This window comes from Drosophila hydei, unplaced genomic scaffold (genome assembly GCF_003285905.1).
Source record: "Drosophila hydei strain 15085-1641.00,03,60 unplaced genomic scaffold, DhydRS2 tig00000060-arrow-pilon, whole genome shotgun sequence".
Classification (NCBI taxonomy): Eukaryota; Metazoa; Arthropoda; class Insecta; order Diptera; family Drosophilidae; genus Drosophila; species Drosophila hydei.
This window is the reverse complement of record NW_022045656.1, coordinates 2,883,509-2,903,967: the sequence shown is the minus strand read 5'-3', so window position 1 is coordinate 2,903,967 and position 20,459 is coordinate 2,883,509. Positions and strand designations below refer to the sequence as shown.

At 46.0% G+C, this 20,459-nt stretch overlaps 1 protein-coding gene across 31 annotated transcripts in view; it reads right to left on the bottom strand.

Moving 5' to 3' along the window:
- Positions 1–20,459, bottom strand: part of LOC111592244 (microtubule-actin cross-linking factor 1) — a 98,192-nt gene that overhangs the window by 11,705 nt on the left and 66,028 nt on the right. For 24 of the 31 annotated variants that reach the window (XM_030222663.1, XM_030222674.1, XM_030222676.1 and 21 more), the window contains 3 exons: positions 9,904–20,428; positions 7,869–8,015; positions 274–7,751 (listed from right to left, as the gene is read on the bottom strand). In XM_030222663.1, the coding sequence (XP_030078523.1) occupies positions 274–7,751; positions 7,869–8,015; positions 9,904–20,428 (18,150 nt within the window). The remainder of the gene's footprint in view (positions 1–273; positions 7,752–7,868; positions 8,016–9,903; positions 20,429–20,459) is intronic. The other 7 variants (XM_030222665.1, XM_030222666.1, XM_030222678.1 and 4 more) reach the window with 1 other exon arrangement.

Sequence of the window (20,459 nt, the reverse complement as noted above, 5' to 3'; positions counted from 1 at the left end):
TTGGCAATTGTAGATAAGACATCACAAGTCCTTGATGAAATATCACAAAAGTTACAGCTTACAATGCACAGGCACTTAAAAGTACACAATAACAGCGAACGAACGATAAAGAACGTACGAAATTTTGAAACTATCTTGCCTTTCGAGACCTCTGCCAATTGTACGATTGAAGGTAGACCACACAAATACGTCGTTGATATATCATTATTATTATATAGATTATAAGATATGAGAATTGTACTTCAATTAATTTTGAAGAAATACGAGACTTACCTGTTTAATGCTTCTACTTCGACCATATGCGGATCGACTTCGTCCTTGAACGCCTTGAGCTGTTCAATCTGACGCTTGACAGCATCAATATCGGAGCCCACAGCACCCAAATGAGCAAACTTATCCTCGGCCTTGGTGAGGAACTTGAGCAAATTCTGCAGTGTCTCATGGAATTCCATTGCCTTCTCCATCGCATCGATGAGGTTCTCTTCACGTTTAGCATACAGTGCGGTGATATTATCCCAGGCGTTATCCAAATCTTCGATGTGCTTCTTCACTTCTGGCTTATCGGGTTCACCGCACATGTTCATCAAATTGCTGCCATGGCGACGCACTTGCTCCACCTCTGGCTTGGTCTGATCAATTTCGTGGCGTATCTCTTGTAGTGCCACCTGTTGCTTCTTGATGTCTTGCGGCTGTGCCGCTGGTGGCTCCTGGCAGGACAGCGTCTCCTCTAGATCCTTGAGAGTCTTCATGACGCTATTCAATTGCTTCCAGAAGGGCTCGGCTACACTGAGTATGTCATCCAGGGAGCTGCCACGTTTCTTAGTGGCCTTCTGCACATCATTCCACAGATTGTTCAGTTTCTCCAGTTTGGCCTTGATGTCGCGCACAGCGGGATCAGCTTTGTTGCCAGCCTTGGCAATTACATCATTGGCAGCACGCTGCACAGCGCTGAATGCATCCTGACGTTTATCCAGATCATCCATAAGAGCATCATTGTCTTCGATTTGCTCACGAATCTTCTGGGGCAGTGCTGAGAGTGGATCTAATTGATTCACTTGATCGACCGTGTTGGCAAGAGCACGTAACATGCCTTCCAGCTTATCGGAGAATTGGCTGGACTCCTGCAGGGCACTTTCCAGCGCCTGTTGGCGTTCGCGTAGTTCCAAACGCAGTGCTGCATAACGGGCATTGTCCGTGTCAAGAATCTCATTGATCTTGGCGCTATCTTCTTCGGCAACCAAAGCACCCAGAGCTTCACCAGTTTTATTCAGCTTATCGAGCAGTGGTTTATGCTCGGCTATGGAGTGCAACAGACGCTCATTCTTGTCTTGCTGCAAGGTGATCTGATCAGGACGCAAGGCAGGCATGCTCAGACGAGAGATTTGCTGTTCCATATCATCCAGCCAGGTGGTCAGACCCGAATGAGAATCAGCAAAGTGCTCGGAAAGCGGCAAAGCTTGTTCTAAGATGCCCAGACGTTCGCTGCACAGTTGTGCAACTGTGTCTACAATCTCCTTCAGATCGTCCAGCTTCTCACGAAGTGTTGCGGTATTCTCGCTTTGTGGCGATTCACGCAGCACCTTCTTGGAAGCGGCAGTCACGTCACGAACACGTCCCTTCTGGCTGGAGATGTCATCATTGATGGACCGATGCTCTTGCAGCTGTGCACGCACCAATTTTGGTTCCATAGCCGGTAGATCGGCCTCGCGCAATGTGGTGTCCATGTCACGGAACCACTCCAACAGCTCATCAATATCACCGGTTACCTCCTTAGCACGCTGATTACTTAAATGCAATCGCTCGGCCTTACGCTGAATTTGTTCCACGATGGCGTCGAACCGACGGTTATCTCGGGTAACAATGCTCTCAATGGTAGCGGCACCTTCTCCCGGTGACAACTGGCACAGCTGTGGTCCAACCAAATTAATGGTGTCCAGTATAGGACGCATTTCGGATAGCTCGGTCTCTAGACGCAAGACATCAGCTTGACGTGGCTCACTTGGCGCCAATGCGGTTTCGGCACTCTGCATCCATTCAACCAAACGGTTGTGAGCCTCATGGAACTGCTGTACCAATGGCAAAGCATTTTGAGCGTTCTTGAGCAGATCACCTCCACGATTAGTCAAATCGCCATAGCGACGTTGCAGTGAGTCCAACTTGTCCTTCAGTTGTATGGCTTCATCGTTGGAAATGTGCTTCATAAGCTCTGCGCCGGATTCAACGGTGGACTCTACATTATTTGCGTGTCCTGCAATGTTCTCGTTTAATTCTAGCAGGTGGTCCATTTGTTCCAACAGCTTATCGGCATACACTGGTACGGACTTGAAACGCTTAAGCTCATTCTCCATGCTCTCCATCCAGGCAACCAAATCCTGATAGCTCAACACCAAATGGCGTAACCCTTGACGGGATTCGGCAAGCAAAGCCCCAATATTCTCGCTGGCATCTACCAAACCTGTATAGCGTTCGGTCACACTGCGTACCTTCTCGCCCAGATTAACGGCTTCCTCATCGCTCACCAAATGCATCAGCTGGGCAGCCACATCAGCAAGATCCGTAAAGTCGGGTTTCTTGCTCAAAATCTCATCGTGAAGACGATCATGCTCCCGAATGCGTTGTTGTATCTTCTCCTCATCCGTTGGTATCAATTCCATGGCTTTAACGGCACGCTCCGTATTATCCAGCCATAATTCCAGTGGGCTAATCTTGTCATGGAAACGCTTTGCCACCTCCATGGCCTCTTCCAGGTCCTGTTCACGCTGTTCGGCACCATCAGTCAAGGCATCGAATCGCTTCATCAGATCATTCAGCTGCTTCTCAATGGAAGCGCGTTCTTCAGGCTCGCAATGATTAGCCACCTCTTTGCCGAGATTGGCCAATGATCCCATAGAGTTCTGACGATCCAGCAACATTTTCTTGAGGAACTTTTGCTCCTGCAGCTGCGCCTTGACTACCTTGTAGTCGCAACTTGGTGGCTTCTGGTTAGCTACCATTTCTTCGGTATCGCTCAACCATTTTGAGAGACCTGCTAGGGCCTCCTGGAACTTGCCGGACTGTAGGAGAGCCACATCCAAACGACGATCGCGTTCGTTCATACGCTCCTTCAAATCGTTCCAGCGGTCATTCAGCTTCTCCAAATCCTTTTCAACTGTAGTCGTAGAAACACCACTTGCAGCCGAGCGCACCAGATCACGTCCGGACATGTTGACTTTGTCCACATTATGAGCCAGGGGCTCCACCTTGCGTTCTCGGAAGTTTCGGAAGTCCTCTTGCTGGCGTCTGATCTGATCCAGTTCGGAGCCCACAGGCTTCATGCGCTTGAATTCCTCGCTCACGTCCTGAATATCATCCAGGGCTTGTGACTGCATATCATAAAACTCTCGCAAGGCCTTAAGTGTGTCCTGTAGCTTATCTTCATGATCACGCACACGATTATCCAGACGACCTAGTGTCTTGCGCAGCGTGGAGATTTGCTCGCGAGTCTGGGTAGTATCCGCAGAGAAACCGGCGTCCACAAGAACATCAGAGGCACGCTCGGCATCCTCCAAGCGACCGACTAGGCGATCCAATTTATTTTGAAGCTTGCCCACATCATCGATTTGCTGTTGCACAATCTTAATCTCACGTGCGGGTGGCGACAGCTTCTCAACCTCAGCCTCCAGATCATTCAGATCAATTCCCAGACTCTTCATCTGCTCGTTAAACTGGGATACAGCTGTTGCAGCCGATTGCAGCTCCCCACAGCGATCATCTAAGCGACCTTGCAACTCCGATATGCGATCAGCTAATCCATCAACTTCACTGGTCAAATGATCCGCATCACCGCCGGCCGCACGTGCCTCGGCACTAATATCCTTTGCCATCGCCTTAAGCGTTTGCAATGGTTTGCTCAGGTTCGTCAACTCTTCGCGAATAGCCTTGACGCGTTCCAGCAGCTTGGGGTCTTTGGCAGCTCCGCCCAGCGCATCGTGTGCGGCCAGGCGATCCTCGCAACGGCCTAATGAGTGATCCAGGTTGCGGAGCTCATCATTGAAGTCACCCAAGCGGCGCGAACAGTTCTCAATCTCATGAGCGCGTGCAATCAAATCATTATTTAGACGCTCCCAACGATCGCGTATGTCCTGCAGCTCAGCCTTGATTGGCTCCTTATCAATGTCACAGCTACTGAGGAATGTTTCACCCAGACCTTTGGTGTTTTCAAATTCACCCGAATGCTTCCAAACCTCGCTGCGGAAAGTTTGCAGATCACGCAGACGTGTCTCCAATTTCGATTTCGAAAGTACACCAGGCGTTAGATCCGACAACTTATCTTCTGCTGTACGCAGCCAAGCAAGGAAGGTCTCTGAGGTCTGTGAGTACTTCTTGCAGTGTTCCATGCATGTCTGTAGACGCGTGTGGCGATCGACAGCCTCACGACGCAGTTTCTCCCACTGTTGTTGTATGCGATCCAGATCACGTTTGACACCGCGATCCTGCTGACGGTCGGACAGATCCTTGCCCTTGTTGATTAGCATTATGACCTCATGCTCACGCGCCATAACTTCACGATAGATGGGCTCGTGTGTGTCTATCTGGTGTTGCAGTGTTGGCTTGTGGGCGGATACGAGCAGACGATCGGTTAAGTTGGACAGCTCGCCGGATAGCCAGCCGAGCGTCTTCGAACAGTTCTCAGCAAAGTGACGACCGTCACGTAATGAAGCCTCCGTTTCAGCCTTCTTCGTATCCAATTTCTTTTGCAATGCCAAGTATTGTTTTTCCAGGGCTGCAACACGTGAGTTAACATCAGCTCGAGAGGCGGGGTCGCCGAGGATGTTGCACAATGTGGCTGCGGATTGCTCTACGTCAGCCAAAAGTGGTCGCTGACCCTCGAGCTGCCGTTCAAGGTTCTCGATCTTCCGCAGATTCTCTTGGTGATCGCCTTCGGTTGGCAGCGTATCCAGGTTGTCGCTAATGCCTTGCAGAGCCTCACGCAGACGATTGACAGCCGCATCAAACTCCTTTGAGCTATCGGCAGCACCGCCTAGACTATTAGCGCGATCATCCAGCTTACCCATTAGATCATCCCATTTGGTAATCACATCCCTGAGCTTAACCTCCACTGCCTGAGCATCGGGTGTGCCGGCTAAATGATCTACAACGTCGTGTCCCAACTCCTGCAAGTGCTTCAGTTGTGGCTGTTGTGTGCGGAACTCTTCGCGCAATACTTGCACCTGTTGCACCTGGCTCTGAACCATGCGTGGATCCGAAGAAATGGGTCCTAGCACAGTCAACATTCGCTCTTTGCTGTCTAGCCAGCTCTTGAGATTACCATGGGTGTCCAGGAAGTCACGCAACTTCTCTGAAAAGGCAATGCGATTCTTGCAGATGTCATTGAGATTCTTCCACTTCTCCTGAATGTTGTCGTTCTCCACACGCAATTGCTCGGCGCCGGGAACATCCGATTTACGTCGCAGAATGTCTTTAATCTGTGCCTTTGTGGTGTCCAACAAACTCTGCTTTTCATACATATCTTCAAGGATCTTGCGCGCCTGCTTAATGCAGCGATCGGCCTCATCTTTGTTGGATACTGACTCTTTCGGCACCTGTCGTTGGATACGTTCCAAGAATTGCGCCAATCCCTTAAGGTTTTCGTACTGCTTGCGCAATTCTTCGCTGAGATTATCCAGCTCATGCTGACGGTCATTCAGACGAACTCCAATCAAACCATAGCGATTGTTAATCTCGCTTAACTGCTGCTGCACCGGAGACAGCTCAGAGAGCTGAAAGCCATCCTGAGAGGATCTGCGGCTACCGAATCCACTGGAACCAGTCGATAGTGGCGACAGTATGCCTCCCTTGGTCGGGCTGGGGCTTCTGGCATCTCCAGACATGCGACGCAGCGGACTTGTCCTCTTAATAGGACTGTACGTTGACCGTTTACGCGAGGGACTTTCCGGGCGAACAAGTGCATCGTATTGGGAGCCAATATCGTTGATCTTGTCGATAGTTGGCGCATAGTCACGATAGTCCTTGCAGATAGGTTTCAATTCATCGTTCTGTTGGCGTATCTTGTCCAGATCAATGGCTACTGGTGCCAGTCCATTAACACGTCCTTCTGTGGTGCTCAACCAGGACAAGACCTCGTCCTTAAGACTCTCGTAGGCCAAGCGACGTTCAGCCTTCTGCTTGGACAGCTTAGCGCGCTCATCTATGCTGATGTTAATGTTGCGCCACTGAGATTCCAAAGCCTTGATACGGTCACGCAAAGCGCCCGTATCAGTCACATCGCGCAACCCTATCAGTTCCTTGCCGTTACGCACACAATCCTCAAACTCTGGTGCCAACTGGTCCTTTTCGCGGGCCAAGTCGAGCATGCGACGTGCCACCTCCTCTGTGGAGAGCAGACTGGTTTCGCGGCTATCCAGGGCCTCCTGCAAGCTGCCCATACGCTGCTCCACGGTACTAATATCATCCAGGTACTTGGAGAGGCGACTGTATACATCATCCAGGAATTCACCACGTTTGTTAGCTTTCTCAAAGAGTTTTTCAAACTTGCCCGTTACATCGTTCAAATTTGACTCAACCTTCTTGGCTATACGTGCATTGGAGGCACTGGCTAGCAGATGCTTGGCAGAGATTTGAACGCTATCAATGCTGGCCTGATGCGATTGCAAATCAGCCAAGAGCAGTTTGTGCTCGCGTATCTGCTCCTGAAGACGCTCCTTGATAAGCGAAGCAGGACGCAAGTTCATCTTGAACTTATCCTCGGCTTGATTTACCCAGCCCACCAGGCTATCAAGAGCATCTTGTACGCCCTGCGATTGCACCAGAGTCTTATCCAAGGTCTTGCAATGGTTTCCAAGCGTATCCAACAGTTGTTGGTAGTTGTTCTTCAAATCAGCTATGGGCAACTCCAGTTGATTGATCTCCATAGGACTGAGCTGACCGCCTAGACTGCGCAATAGATTATCTAAAGCCTGCTGAGCATTGTCCACAAGACGACCGCTCGACAAAAGTTCATTGTGCAATGCCTTAGCCTCATTCATCTGATCTTGTACGCCCTTCGGATCTCCAGCGACAGGTTCAGATATAACACGAGAAACACGGGGCTGAACGCTACGCAACCAGTCATTGGCTTTATCCAATGCATCCTGGTACTCACGCTGCCTGCCACCTAAGCCAGAGACGCGATCTTGCAACGCATTGACACGGTTCAGCAGATCCTTGTACTGTGCTGATACCAGCGACACTTCCTGGCGTATGGGACTCTCGGCACTAGACAATGGCTCCACATGGGGCAGTCTCTCTGGCAGTGAGGTTCGGAAATCGTTGAGTACAGCCAAAAACTCCTTGCTCTCATCAACAAACTTCTGTGCGGCCATTGTGATAAAACGTAGGTCCGCCTGGTGACCAATCACATCGCTCACAAACTCACGAATGGTGTCTGCCTGCGAAGCGAGTCGCGTAAGGTCTGACAGCGAACGTTCCTTATCTTCGAGCGTGCGACGTGCCAGCTGCAGCCAGTCGGAAAAGATATCTAACTCGCTGCGCAACTTGGTCAGCTCATCACGCCCAGCCTCAAGGCGACGCAGTAGACGCACTGTACGATCATTGACACGATCTACACGTGAACGCAATTCCCGGCCAGAGTTCTCCAAAGTGGTGACCTCCGGTGCAGAGAGCACATCCCCACCAGTGAGAACAATTTGACGTATTTGCTCCAGACAGGTAGCTACAGGACGTTGCTGTGATTCGATTTCATCCTTGATTTGCTATAAAAAGAAGATACAGGTTAAATAGGGAAACACTGTATATAACAAGTGAGCTATAAGATGTAAAGGAAATGGGTAAAAGGTCCATTTGTATATTATAGTTTAAGAATATGTTACCTTGAGTGCATTGATTTGATTGCGTAGCTCATCGATTTTTTCACGTGGTCCGCCAACGCTCGAAATTTTCTGTTCAACTGAGGTGACCCATTTAAGCAGATCGTTTACATTCTCCTCACACATATTGAACTTCTCGAATACTGCTTGCTGTATATCAAAATGTAATGTTTGATAATGATGGTAAAAGAACATAATTAGTAAAGTTTTAAGTGAAAGACATAACTTAACCAGTTACAGGTTCATACTTAAATATTTCATACTTGGGGGTAAAATATATATATGGAGATAGAGCATAAATGAAAATTTGTAAAAGAATTTCGTATATAAATAGTATATAATCGAAAGGCATAAGATATGTAACACAAAATATATATATAGAACACACAAACATACAATTGCTGAAATATAAAAAGCTTAAGCGGCGGCAAAAGCAAAAGCAAAGTTTTTTTGAAAGCATTTTATAGGCCAAGCAAGAGTTATGATACGTTAGTTTAGGCTTTTAAGCATTTTATAGTACAAAAACATAACAAATATGAATAATAGTTAAAGGACGCACAAAATAACACCAGGGTTTACTACTAGGCACTACTAAATAATTAACGAGCACTACTTTTGGACTGGGAAAACTAAAACAGTTTTATACTTTTTAGTATGGGAAACTAACTACGTTTTAATGGGTTTTGTTTGTTGTTGTTGAGTATTATTGTTTTGAGATTAGTGTTAAGATTTGGGTTTATATTATTTTTTCTTTTTTTTTTGTGTTGTTTGAGCATACTCAAAAAATTAAAACTGCAAACGAAATAATATAAGAATAATTTTATGTATAAAATGCTGAAAATAGGTAGAAAATCGATATTTAAAATATTTGCATATATAAAAAATAAATACTAAATAATACTGGCTAATTTGAGGTAAGCTAAGAGCAAGTTATGGTTAGCAAAAGGGCTACATTTGCCAGATCTTATTGCATCTGTAGTCCGACCAAACTGTAACGTAAGCAAACTCTACAAGAGCTAAAATACTTTAAATATATATAAAAATGTTGAGCCTTAGAATAAAAAAAAAACTAAATAAAGAAGAATTGAAAAAGTATTAGGATAGGATAAATTGCATATAATATCCAAAAGTGTTGTTAAGTTTTACAAATAGACTCTACATCGTTACAGTTTGGTATGGTTAGGAGTGAACCTAAAGAATATGCTGCCTAGTCGGGGCTTACGAGAACTAAGAATATAAAAGTATATGTTTGTTAAAGTATATGTGTATGTACGTATATGTTTTGTGTTATCGATAGATATGTATATGAGAGAGAAAGATTATAAATAAATTATTGCCGACGTCATTCGTGCTGAGTAGTTATGGAGAGTAATGGAGACGCGCGTTGCGTTGCGTTTGCCAGATCAAGCAATTTGATGATTGATTTTAATATTGTCTGATATGATAACAATCGATCTGTGTTGTGATTATGTTGTATGTAGTACTGCTGACAGACATATTTCTTGCTGCATTCATAACTTGAGAAAGTCTTAAAAGCAAGCTCAGCAAACTTAGTTGATTCATTTTTAAAAAGTTATGCGATAGATTTGATTTGATTTAATTGATGTGTTTTGTGAACGAGAACATATAAAACTCAATGCCATGCGCTGCAATATAAGAAAAATTTTGTCCATTTTTCAGGACAAGCAAAATAAAATAATAATATAATCATAAATATGATTAGCAAATTAAAATGTTTCAGTTTTCGTTTTAGATAAGCAGACAGAGCTGTTAGTTAGTCCGATGATAGAAAGAGAGTAAAGAGCGCAGTGATCAAAAAGTATATAAAGAAAATTCGAAAAATAATTATTATAGAAAATTATATATATATAAATATACCAAAAAGAAACATGCCACGAAGCGTTGTAAAATTTTGTTTATAAATTTTTGTTGTGATTTTTCGAGTTTGGTTTTTATTAAATTTTTGAAGATTGGAAAGTAATGAAAAAACCCTTTAGAACACATAGACACAGGTGCAGAATAACTCTGTGCAACTTACCCTCTGTTCGGCTGGCAGCAGTAAACCCTTCTCGGTGGCTTTCACCAAATCGATGTTATTTTTGGGCTCATTGGCATCGTTCAGGCGACCTTCAGTGGCATCGATTAGGCCACTGCCTATAGCAGCGGCCAGTGGTAAGATGACACCTGAGCTGGGATCACGTACCACCGTCGAGGAGGGATCGATCAGGCCGGCACTAATGGCCTCGGCCAATGTATACTTTTTACGCTTGATGATATCGGGATGCATTTGGAAGGGATCAACTAGACAGCCATTGGTTGGATTGTACAGGTTAAATGTGATGGCCTCTAGCAAACCAAATGAACGCTTAGGTGTACAGATCAAGCCACTTTCGTAGGCCTCCTGCAGTGTGCATAGCTTTGAGGTTTGGGTATTTAATACGTTCGCCTTATTGGCATCCATCAGGCCCTTGCGGAAGGCCTCTGGTAAACGCACAAGTTTCTCTTTGGCCACATCTTTGACCAACGCTGAATCGGGATCAATAATACCAGTGCCGGCGGCATCCTTTAGCGTGTATATCTTAGGCGACGTGTCGATGACAGTTAGTGAATCGTTTGCGCTATCGTCGCTGGCAGGAGTTATTGGCTGATAGGTTAACATACCGGTTTGAAGATCCAAGCACTTGGATTCGGCCGCCTGATCGAATGTAACGGGTTCCCGCACATAGATCAACAGCGTAGGATCAAATGCAAAGTATAAGGCTTTAGGATCAACGAGCGTGCGCTTAGTGACATCTACAAGACCACGTTCCTGGGCCAAAGCGTATGGCAGAAATTTAAAGCTATCAAAATCTCGTACGAGTGCGGTCTTTGGATCGATTATATTATATTTGATAGCTTCCTCAAGAGACATTTCGCGGGGTTTACTGATGACAACGCTCACGGGGGTTTGACTTAAAAGTTCAACGCTATCCTGACGACGTACGATTTCGCTGCGATCGGTTAGAGGACGCGGTACAGTCACGAGTATGCCACGCGCGAAGGCTACATCGTAATTGTATGTAGATTTGGATTTCGGATCAAAAACGCGGCCCTTAGTTACATCTATGTCACTATTTTCTATAGCTGCCGTTAGCGCTAACTCCTTGCCCGTTAACTGATTCTTAAAAACGGTACTGGCCGGATCAATGAAGCCTGAGTTTATAGCTTCAATTAAATCGAGGTACTCGCCAGTTGTGGGATCACAGAATTTCCCTGTTTCGGATCGATAAAGCTGCATGCGCAGAACCATTTCGAGGCTCAGTAAACGACGGTTCGAGACGATTAAGCCGCGTGCTCTAGCTGTCTGCAAATTTAATTGTTCCGTACCCAAATTATAGCAACCCTTCGTATCATCAATAACCTGTTCCTTAATGGCATTTGCTAGGCGCATATACTTGCCCGACTCATTATGCTTAACCAAACTGGACGATAGACTGACGACATCCTCGACACAGGCTTCATTAAGTTTCAGTTTTCGGTTGGTTACCGGATGTAAAACTTGTCCTGAGCTTACATCATAAAAGCCCATGGCCAAGAGCTCATATAGCCCAAAGCCAGCATTTTCTATATCCACAATCAAACCCAAGTTCATAGCCTCACCAAGAGGCACAAAGCTGGAGCTACCTGGTTCCTTAAAGACGCCCTCCCTTCTATTAATAATGCCATTGCGACAAGTCTCACTGAGACTAAGCATTTGCTCCGACTGCTCATCAAAGTAGCATGGCAACTGTGGATTAATTACGAAGCTCCGCATACCCTCCAATAAAGTAATTTTACGTCCGGTCTTGGGGTCACTCAATTTACCAGTTTTATCATCGAAGAGACCCTGATGAATGGCACGCTGTACGCTTATGGGCGCATTCACATCCATAAGAATGCCAATGTTAAACGCATGCTTTATGGTCACTGACTGGTTGTTATAAAGTAGTTTGGCATTCTGGGGATCTATGAGACCTGTGTCTTTGGCATGCGTCAAATTGAGCTGTTTATACAAACCACTCTTAAAATCTCGGATCTGCACGCTATGTTCATCTATCAGATTGGTATTTAATGCCTCAGCAAAGTTTAGTTTATCACCAGACTTGGGATCGATAAAGTGACCATCAGTTTCATCGTAAATATTCTTGACAACAGCCTCAATGAGACGCAGGGGTTTCTTAGCCTCCACCAGCACACCTTTATCGAAGGCTTCCTTAAAATCAATATGCTGATCATTTGCATCCAAAACTGTGCCTTGTTGACTGTCCACAATGCCTTTCTCGGTGGCCACGCCAAACGGCACAACTTGACCAGAAACATTGACGACCGTCGAATCGGGATCGAGTATACCCCTACGAATGGCACGTTCAGTTGTCAGTTTTTCACGCGTGATCGTATTGCTAAACTGGCCGGTCTTGGGATCGTATAAACCTCTATAGACAGCATCGGGCAGACTGCGTTTTCGTTTGGGCGGAATAAGTATGCGATTCTCGAGAGCTTCGTGTAGAGAGAGTTTTGTTGATGCATACGGATTAATGACAAAGCCACCAACTGGATCCAGATAGCCCTTGGCAATGGCCTCATTCAAAGAAATAATGGATTCAGTTTTGGGATCCAGTAGCACTAGCTCTTCGGGATTGATGAGCTTCTGTGCAATGGCCGTCTTCAGGTCGAGCTCTTTGCCGTCAATATTGAATTTAGCTGTCAAAGGATCGTAAAGACCACGCAGCAGACAATCGACAAGGGACCAAGGTTTCTTAGTACTTATAAGATAACCTTTGACAAAGGCCTCGTCTAGACTAATATTCGGCGAGCTAAGAGTGCCACGCACTGTATCTAGAAGACCCACCTTCGCAGCTTCCTTGCCCGGCACAATTTTATCATTATCAGTATCCTTAACCAACGTGGAATCCAACTCAACAAAGCCCATTTCAATAGCCTGCTGTAGCAGAATATCCTCCCCCGTAACCGGATTCAACACCTTACCCGTGCTGGGTGTATAATATTCACGCTGCAGCACCTCGGGCAGGCTCCAGGTTACATTGTCGGTCTTCACCAAACGCTGCTCAACACCCACATCAAACGGCACAAGAGTGTTATTCTTGTTATCCTTAATCTGGCCCGTTGTGAGCACCAGCTCATCCTCAATAGCGCAGTCGAGCTTCAGCTCCTTGTTGGTGACTGTATCCACAATCAGCGAAATCTTGGGATCAACCAAACCAATTTCAATGGACTTCTGAACATCTACCTGATTTTGAGACTCAGAATCGTAAAGTTTACCAGTCTCCGGATCGTAAAGACCCTTGCGTACAGCTGCTTCAAGGGAAATTGGCTTACGTGCGCCGGGCACCAAGAAACCCAACTGCAAAGCCAGCTCCATGGGTATTTCTTTCAATGTCTGTATATCTATGACCGTACCAGCCTGCATATCAACCACACCCAACTCAATTGCCATACGCAATGGGATCACCTCACCGCTAACTGGGTCGCGCACCGATATCGACTGTATGTCCAGTTTGCCACTGTTGATAGCATCAACAATGGAGCAAACTTGACCATCGTCAAGCACCACTTTGCCTGACCGGTGGTCTATGATAACATTCTCAATGGCTGCGGGTCGCTGCTCTTCGGGATTGGCAGTTATTATCCAATGACGTTCAATGCACTCAAAAAATGGTATTTTCTTGCCTGTCTTGGGATCGACCATATGACCCGTGTGTTTATCCATCAAAGGACGTTCAAGTGCAACTGCCAGGGTTTCATATTTCCCTTTGCTAAAGTTCTTCACTAGTATTCTATCGGGATGGAAGATATTCATGTCAAACACAAGTGTTTGGAAAGAAATTTTCTGACCAGTCGAGGGATCTATGAAACATTGAAGTTTTGGATCGTAAATGTTCAATTCACTGAAGTTTTCAGGCGTCAGTTCGGTATCCACATCCACCAGATAATTGATCCGGTTTACAACAATCAAGGTATCATCTATGATTTGCAGCTCATCCAAAGGACTAAGTTGTTCTTCCTTGAGCAGTGTGGACACACTTTCCGAACGTGGTTCACCATCCAATATGACTTTACACTCCTCGGGACTGATCAATTTCTGTGATATAGCATCACCAATCGCCAACGTCATAGGTACTTCGCGATTACTTGTGTGCTCCAATGTACTGACTTCTGTTTCCACTGTATCGCGTGCTTCATCATCGGGTGCGGACTCAATGCTGCTAGTTTTTGTTGTTGTGGTCGTTGTTATTTTCGTCACAATTGTTGTACTACTTGAAGAGCTGTCAGGTTCGATCGGTGTTGGTGTGAGTTCTTGTCCGGCTTGCGTGACAACTTTTGTAACTTCCTGTGTGGGTTTAGTAACTTTATCTGTAGTAAGCGCATCAACAAGAGCTTTGCCTGCTAAGATGGGTGCTCCCACAATAGCTAGCGCGCCCAGTTTGGCTGCATCTTTGACATTCTGCATTATCTTGGTGCCACTGTCTCCAGCAGGTTGCTGACTCTTCTCGTTTTGTATGAAATCGACAACTGTTTGGTGTTTATCTGTCGAATTTTCATGTTGCCTAATTTCTTCAAGAGCTCCAGGTTGTTGCTGATGTGATGTTACAGAAGTATCTCGAGTGATTGTTTCTGTGGTACGAGTGCTTACAATTGGCTCTGGACCTGTATCCTTAGGCTTTTCTGTGGTCTCCTCTGTGACGGTCACAATAGTTTCCTTGGTGGAAGGCAGTTGTTTAGGCTGCTCTTGAGTATCTTCTGTGACAAGTACAGTTGGTTCTTTAAGAGGCGAGTCTTCCTTTTTAGTTTGCTCATTTATGTCAACCACAGTCACTTCTTTGGGTGCAACCGGTTCATCCTTAGACAACTTCTCTATCTCTTCTGTTGTACTGACAACTTCTTTTGGGGTTGACTCTTCAGTTGTGGTTGTTATTGTTGTTGTAGTGGTAGTTCTAGTCGTTGTAGACTCAGTGGTGATAGGTTGCTCGACAGTCACAACTCGCTCCTCTACCGAAACATTACAAGATTCAATGGGTTTTGATTGTTTCTCAACTTCCTTTGGCACTTGTTCAGAGCCCTCAACCAGTTTTTCAGGTGTCTCCTCGCTCGACACTATTGTTTTCGTTACTTCTTGTACAGTTGGTTCGGAAGTTTTCGTTGTTATTACCTTTGTTGTGATAGTTGTGACAGTGCTTTGTGATTCCGTGCTAAGTGGTTCTTCTTTTACGGTTTCCGTTACTTTAGTAACCGTCTCCTGGAAAGGCGCAAGTGGTGCTGTGTAAAGTGGCTCCAGTTCGGTTACTTCCATACTAACAGTATTCCTCGGTGCAGGCTCCGGCTTGGCGCCTGGCTCATGTTTGTCAGCAGGTTCTGCCTTGGCAGCTGATTCTGGCGTTTGTTCTCTCTGAGCTGGCTTTGGCGAGTCCTTTTGGGGTTGGACTGGTTCTTCTCGGAATATAGTAGAAACGGTTTCCGTCACTTTAGTGATTTCTTGTTTCTCATCAGGGGTTTCCGCAACTTCGGATGTCTCCTTTGGCTGCTTTATCAATTTTTCATTTTGTGGTTCAGTGTGTGGCAGCTTTTCGCTGGTTGCTGTTTGAATGGTTTCTGTAACTTTCGTAACTTCTTGTTTTTCCTCTATAATTTCCTTGTCTTTCGTTTTCTCCTTGGGTTGGTCGACTTGTTTTTCCTTTTGTAATGCTTCTTTGGGTAAGACAGGCAGCGCTTCGTTCGCTTCGGTTGTTTTTGAGGTAGTTATCGTTGTGACGGTTGTTGTTGTTGTTGAACTGGACGCTGTGGTAGTTTCTTCTGGCATATGCTGATCCTTAGACAAATGCTGCTTTTCATTAGATATAAAGTTGGCTGTTGTGCTGCTTATAAACTTCTCCGTATCCTGAAGAAGGTTATCTACTTCAGTAGGCAATTGTTTTAATGAGGCTTCCGGTTGTTGCTCAACTGCCATTCGCTCTTCTTCAATGAAACTTACTTGAGGTTTGCCTGGTTTCCCTGTTTGCAATGTTGTTTCCTTGTTACTGGTTATCGTTGTTGTTGTTGTGATAGTTTTCGCTTCCTCAGCGTTGGACTTGGCGGATTTAATTAGACTCTTAACGCCGCTGACAATAGCACCACCTGCCAGCACAGGAGCTGCAATGACGCCCAATGCACCCATTTTGGCTGCCTCCTTGACATTTTGCAGTGTCTTGGATGTTTCCTTGGTGGGTTTAACAACATTTTCAGGAGATTCCTTAGTGGATTGTGTAGTGCTTATTACTTGCAGCTCTTGTTTTCTAGTATCTGAGCTGACCACAACTGTTTGTGTACGCTCTTCGACAACCACTGACTGATCTTTGGCACTTGGAACTGAAATTGTAGCCAACTGCTCCGCTGTTTCACCAGTTGTGGCTTTGGTCTCACGTGTTGTTTCTTCCTCGCGTAGTATACCCAGCTCCTTAGCCTGCTCCAGGCTGCACACCTCACCAGTATTTACATTTTGTACCTCATTATTGGAGATGAGTACGTAACCCTGCATAAGTTCAATTGTTTTAGTGGTCACCGTGTGCACCGCACGTATTGTCTCCATGACCTCTGTCTTGGGTATGGGTTTTTGATTGACAACAAAGTCGGAAAGTCGCTTAACAACTAGCACACCATCCTCCAGTGCTTGTCGTAGCGATAATCGTTCGCTTGTCGTGGGATGTGTATAGGTCTGGGCAGCCACGTCGATAAGACCACGTTCCAGCGCAGGTACAACCTCAATGGCATCCGGTTTGGGTGCATAGGGTATGGACATGATGAAATCATCATTGATAGCCTGCTTAATTGGCACCGGTTTCTTGGTGCTTGGATGCAATACGACAGACTTCGTAGGCTCTACCAGACTCTTCTCTACAGCAACTGGGAATATCATGCCTACGGGCGGTATTTCTACTTTGAGTTTCTGCTTATCATAGCTTGCATCGAATAGATGAGCTTCGATGGCTTCCGAAATATTTAGGGTTTTATTCTTATAGTTGAATGTAGATTCATCAGGATTGATAATGCCCTTTTCAATGGCCTCCTCCAGGGTGCACTTTGTTGGTTTGTGTAATTTGGAATGTGGGTCGAGTACTTCACAAACAATTGCCTCATGTATACTCAAGGGATAACCGCTCTCCGGGTGTACAATGGTCTGTGACTGTGGATCTATAAGACCCTGTGATTCAAGTTTTGGTATGGACAGACTTTTGGCCAGTGGCATAAGAATATGATTTGTTTGTTCTGGATCAATAATCTTTTGTTCGACAGCCTGCCGCAGATTGAGCACACGATTACGCTGAGGATCAGTGACGTGACCACGGCGTCCATCAATTAAACCAGTATTCAAGGCCTCGCTAATATTTACAACATCACCTTGGGGATTAGTAAAGTTGCGTGTATCCTCAAGTATATTACATGTCTCCTCGTCGAGTATACCCTTGCGAAGAGCATCCCGCGGCTTTAATATAAGCTTGCGCATCTTTTGCAGCACTACAACCTTCTCCTCTGTTGTTGAAGTTGTTGTTGGTTCATAATCAAAGGAGCGTCCACGTTGCAGTTGATCTCGCGATACAATGCCACGCTCGTAGGCCACCTCAACCGGTATCTGCTCACCAGTTCGTGGATCAACCACAAAGCGAACAGTGCGCAGAGCACCCTCAGCGGCTACGAGTGGTGCACCCACCACGCTGAACAAACCCAGTTTAGTAGCCGTAATCAAATCAATCGGTTGTCCCTCGGCATCCAGTATCGTAGCTGTGCGTGGATCATAAATAGATCTAGCAATAGCTTCTGTGACCGAAATCTGTTGTTTAGTCGTGGGATCCACAATTTTGATAAGTTGCTCGTCAACTAGACCCTGACGCGCGGCGTCAAAGATGTTCTCCGTCTCGCCGTTTTGTGTAAATATGACGAGCCCTGTGGACGGATCGTAGATGGCACCTGGTGCTATTTGCAGTGGTTCCGGTGATGCCAACTCACGCTGACATGTATTCACCTCTACGAAACGTGGTGGCGAGTCCTTCAATGGTGTCGATACTTCCAACACATCGGGCATATTGTTTACGCGCGTTATACGCAAAATAGTCTTCTGACTGGCACCACGCGTAGCTGGCACCGTCTCTAGTAAAATTTTTCCTTCCGCGATGGCACTTCGCATGCCCAGAACTTGTTGCCTATTGTTTGTATAGTTGCCATAGCTGTCCACAATATCACGTTCAAAAGCGGACTTTACAGATATTTTATCGCCAGTATTGGGTTCGATAACAGCCACAGATAAATTGTTAATAATCTGCTTATCTATGCACTCCTCAAAGTTTACCAGACGATCTGTGCCCTGTACGTGGAACACACCTGTGTCTGGATTGAATAGACGCTGCTCAATGGCATCCTTCAGACGCCAACCACCGGGTGGCAGCTCCATAATCTGACGCTCTGTAACATTCTGTTCTAAATAGCTGCTCTTCTCCAGATTAATAAACTCCGAGACAATGCGTTGAGGTTTGATTAATTCCTGAGAAATTGGTATTTCCACTGATTTTTCAACATATTTTGTATGTTGGGTGTTTAGCTTAATAGGCTCCGCTTCGGGTATTATTTGTTTGGTCACTATTGTTATGGTTGACTTGGTCTTCTTGCGATTTGTTGGTTCTGGCACCGTTTGATTGCTATCGGGCACTAGAAGCCCATAGTTGAGCGCCTGCTGCACAGAGTAAACATTTCCCGTTTTGGGATCTTTGAATAGCTGCCTATCTTCATCAATGAAACCCTGACGCACAGCCTCGGTGAAGGTCAGTAAAACTGTATCACCTGGCTCCTGTGAGCCGGCACGTATGGTCACATAACGATTGATCGTCCTAGTCACTGTCTCTGTGGTCAACGTAATATTAAGCAGGCTGCTCAGCAGCAGAGCACCCTCGGGTGTGATGAACTTGCGCTCGATGGCGCTGTCTAGAGGCACTGTTTCACCAGTCTTAGGATCGAGCAAATAGCCAGTCTTCGGGTCAATTAGATTATGATAGACCAGATCGAAAACGCTGAGCTCCTTGCCACTGGCATTGTGCACACCAATACCGCGACTGAACATTTCATAAACCTCCTGCCGCACCAGGCCTTCACCAACGGCCACCTCTAGTGGAACTAGACTATCCCGACCTGTCTCTAAGGCAAAGCCCGTGCTCTTGCGACGTAAAATGTCGCGCGAGAGGGCCACATTAAAGCTAACATAATCATTGCTACGCAAATCCTTGAAACCATCGATATCAAAAATGGAACGCTGCGATACCGAACTTATCAGGCCACGCTCTACAGCCTCGGGTATGCTAATTAATTCCCCAGTCATAAAATCACGATATTTACACTCCGCAGGTAGCACAATGCCATCGGCAATGGCTTCCTGCAATGTGATTAACTCACCCTTACGTTTCGTAATGCACTTGAGCTGGTTGCCATCCAGTACACCCGCTTCGATAGCCTGCATAATGCTTAGTTTTTCGCGGCGCATGGGACTTGTGATCAGGGATTGTTTGTCGAGCAAATTTAAATCACATATATCTTTAAGAGTATACGGTTTAACAATCAATTGGCGATTGCGTGCCTCGAAGAAGCTAAGCTTCTCTTTGGTCACCTCGTTTAGATAGCGACCGGTCTTAGCATTCAAAACGCCCGATTTTAACGCGTCTTCTAGTGTAATTTTTACATCGCGTTTAGCATCGACTACTTCGCGCACGCTCGCATCGATTAGCTGATTGGCAATAGCCGAATCCAAACGGAACTTGTCACCAGAATTGCGATCTATTATCCAGCCAGCATTATCCACCAGGCCATGAGCAATGGCATCGCTTAAACACAGCGCATTCGATTTAATTGTCACCGATTCGTGGCGTATTAGATAGCCACGTTCGTACGCCTCGGCCAGGCTAATTGTTTGGCCCGATTTGACACGATACAGGCCCGTCTTGGCATCCACACTGCCAGCACAAATGGCATCGACAATATTTCTAGGTTTCTCGGGGGATGCCACATCCAATGGGGATTGCGTTGGCAATGGCAACTGCTCTACTGTGACTGTGTTGTTTACCTTGATGCGTTTCTCTGCCGTCTCATAGCCGGACTCCGCTTCGCTTATCTCTCGCTGTATCACCTCTAGCAAAGAGAGCTCACGTCCGGTCGCATCTCGTCCTGCACCAGGCTGCAGCAACTGTATCGCCAGCTGCGCATCAATCAAACCCTGCTCGGCGGCCTGCTCAAGGGATATGCGCCGCTCACCCACTAGCATTTCGCCAGTGCGAACATCCAAAATGCGCAACTGTATGGCTTCGCCAATAGTTAAAACTCGACCCGTGCGCGGATCACGTATGCCGGCAATATCCAGCACAGAGGTAATGTTACCTCCCCGCTTAAGGCTACGTATCTCGTTGAATTGTATTTGCGACTGTGGTGCAGCTCCTGATTCCTGTCCAATGGCATCGATGCCATCGCTGCTGTAAATGCTCTTCGAAGAGCTTTTCGTTGTTTTCGTTGAGCTGAATCTACAAAATTAAAAAAATTTATGTTATTTAT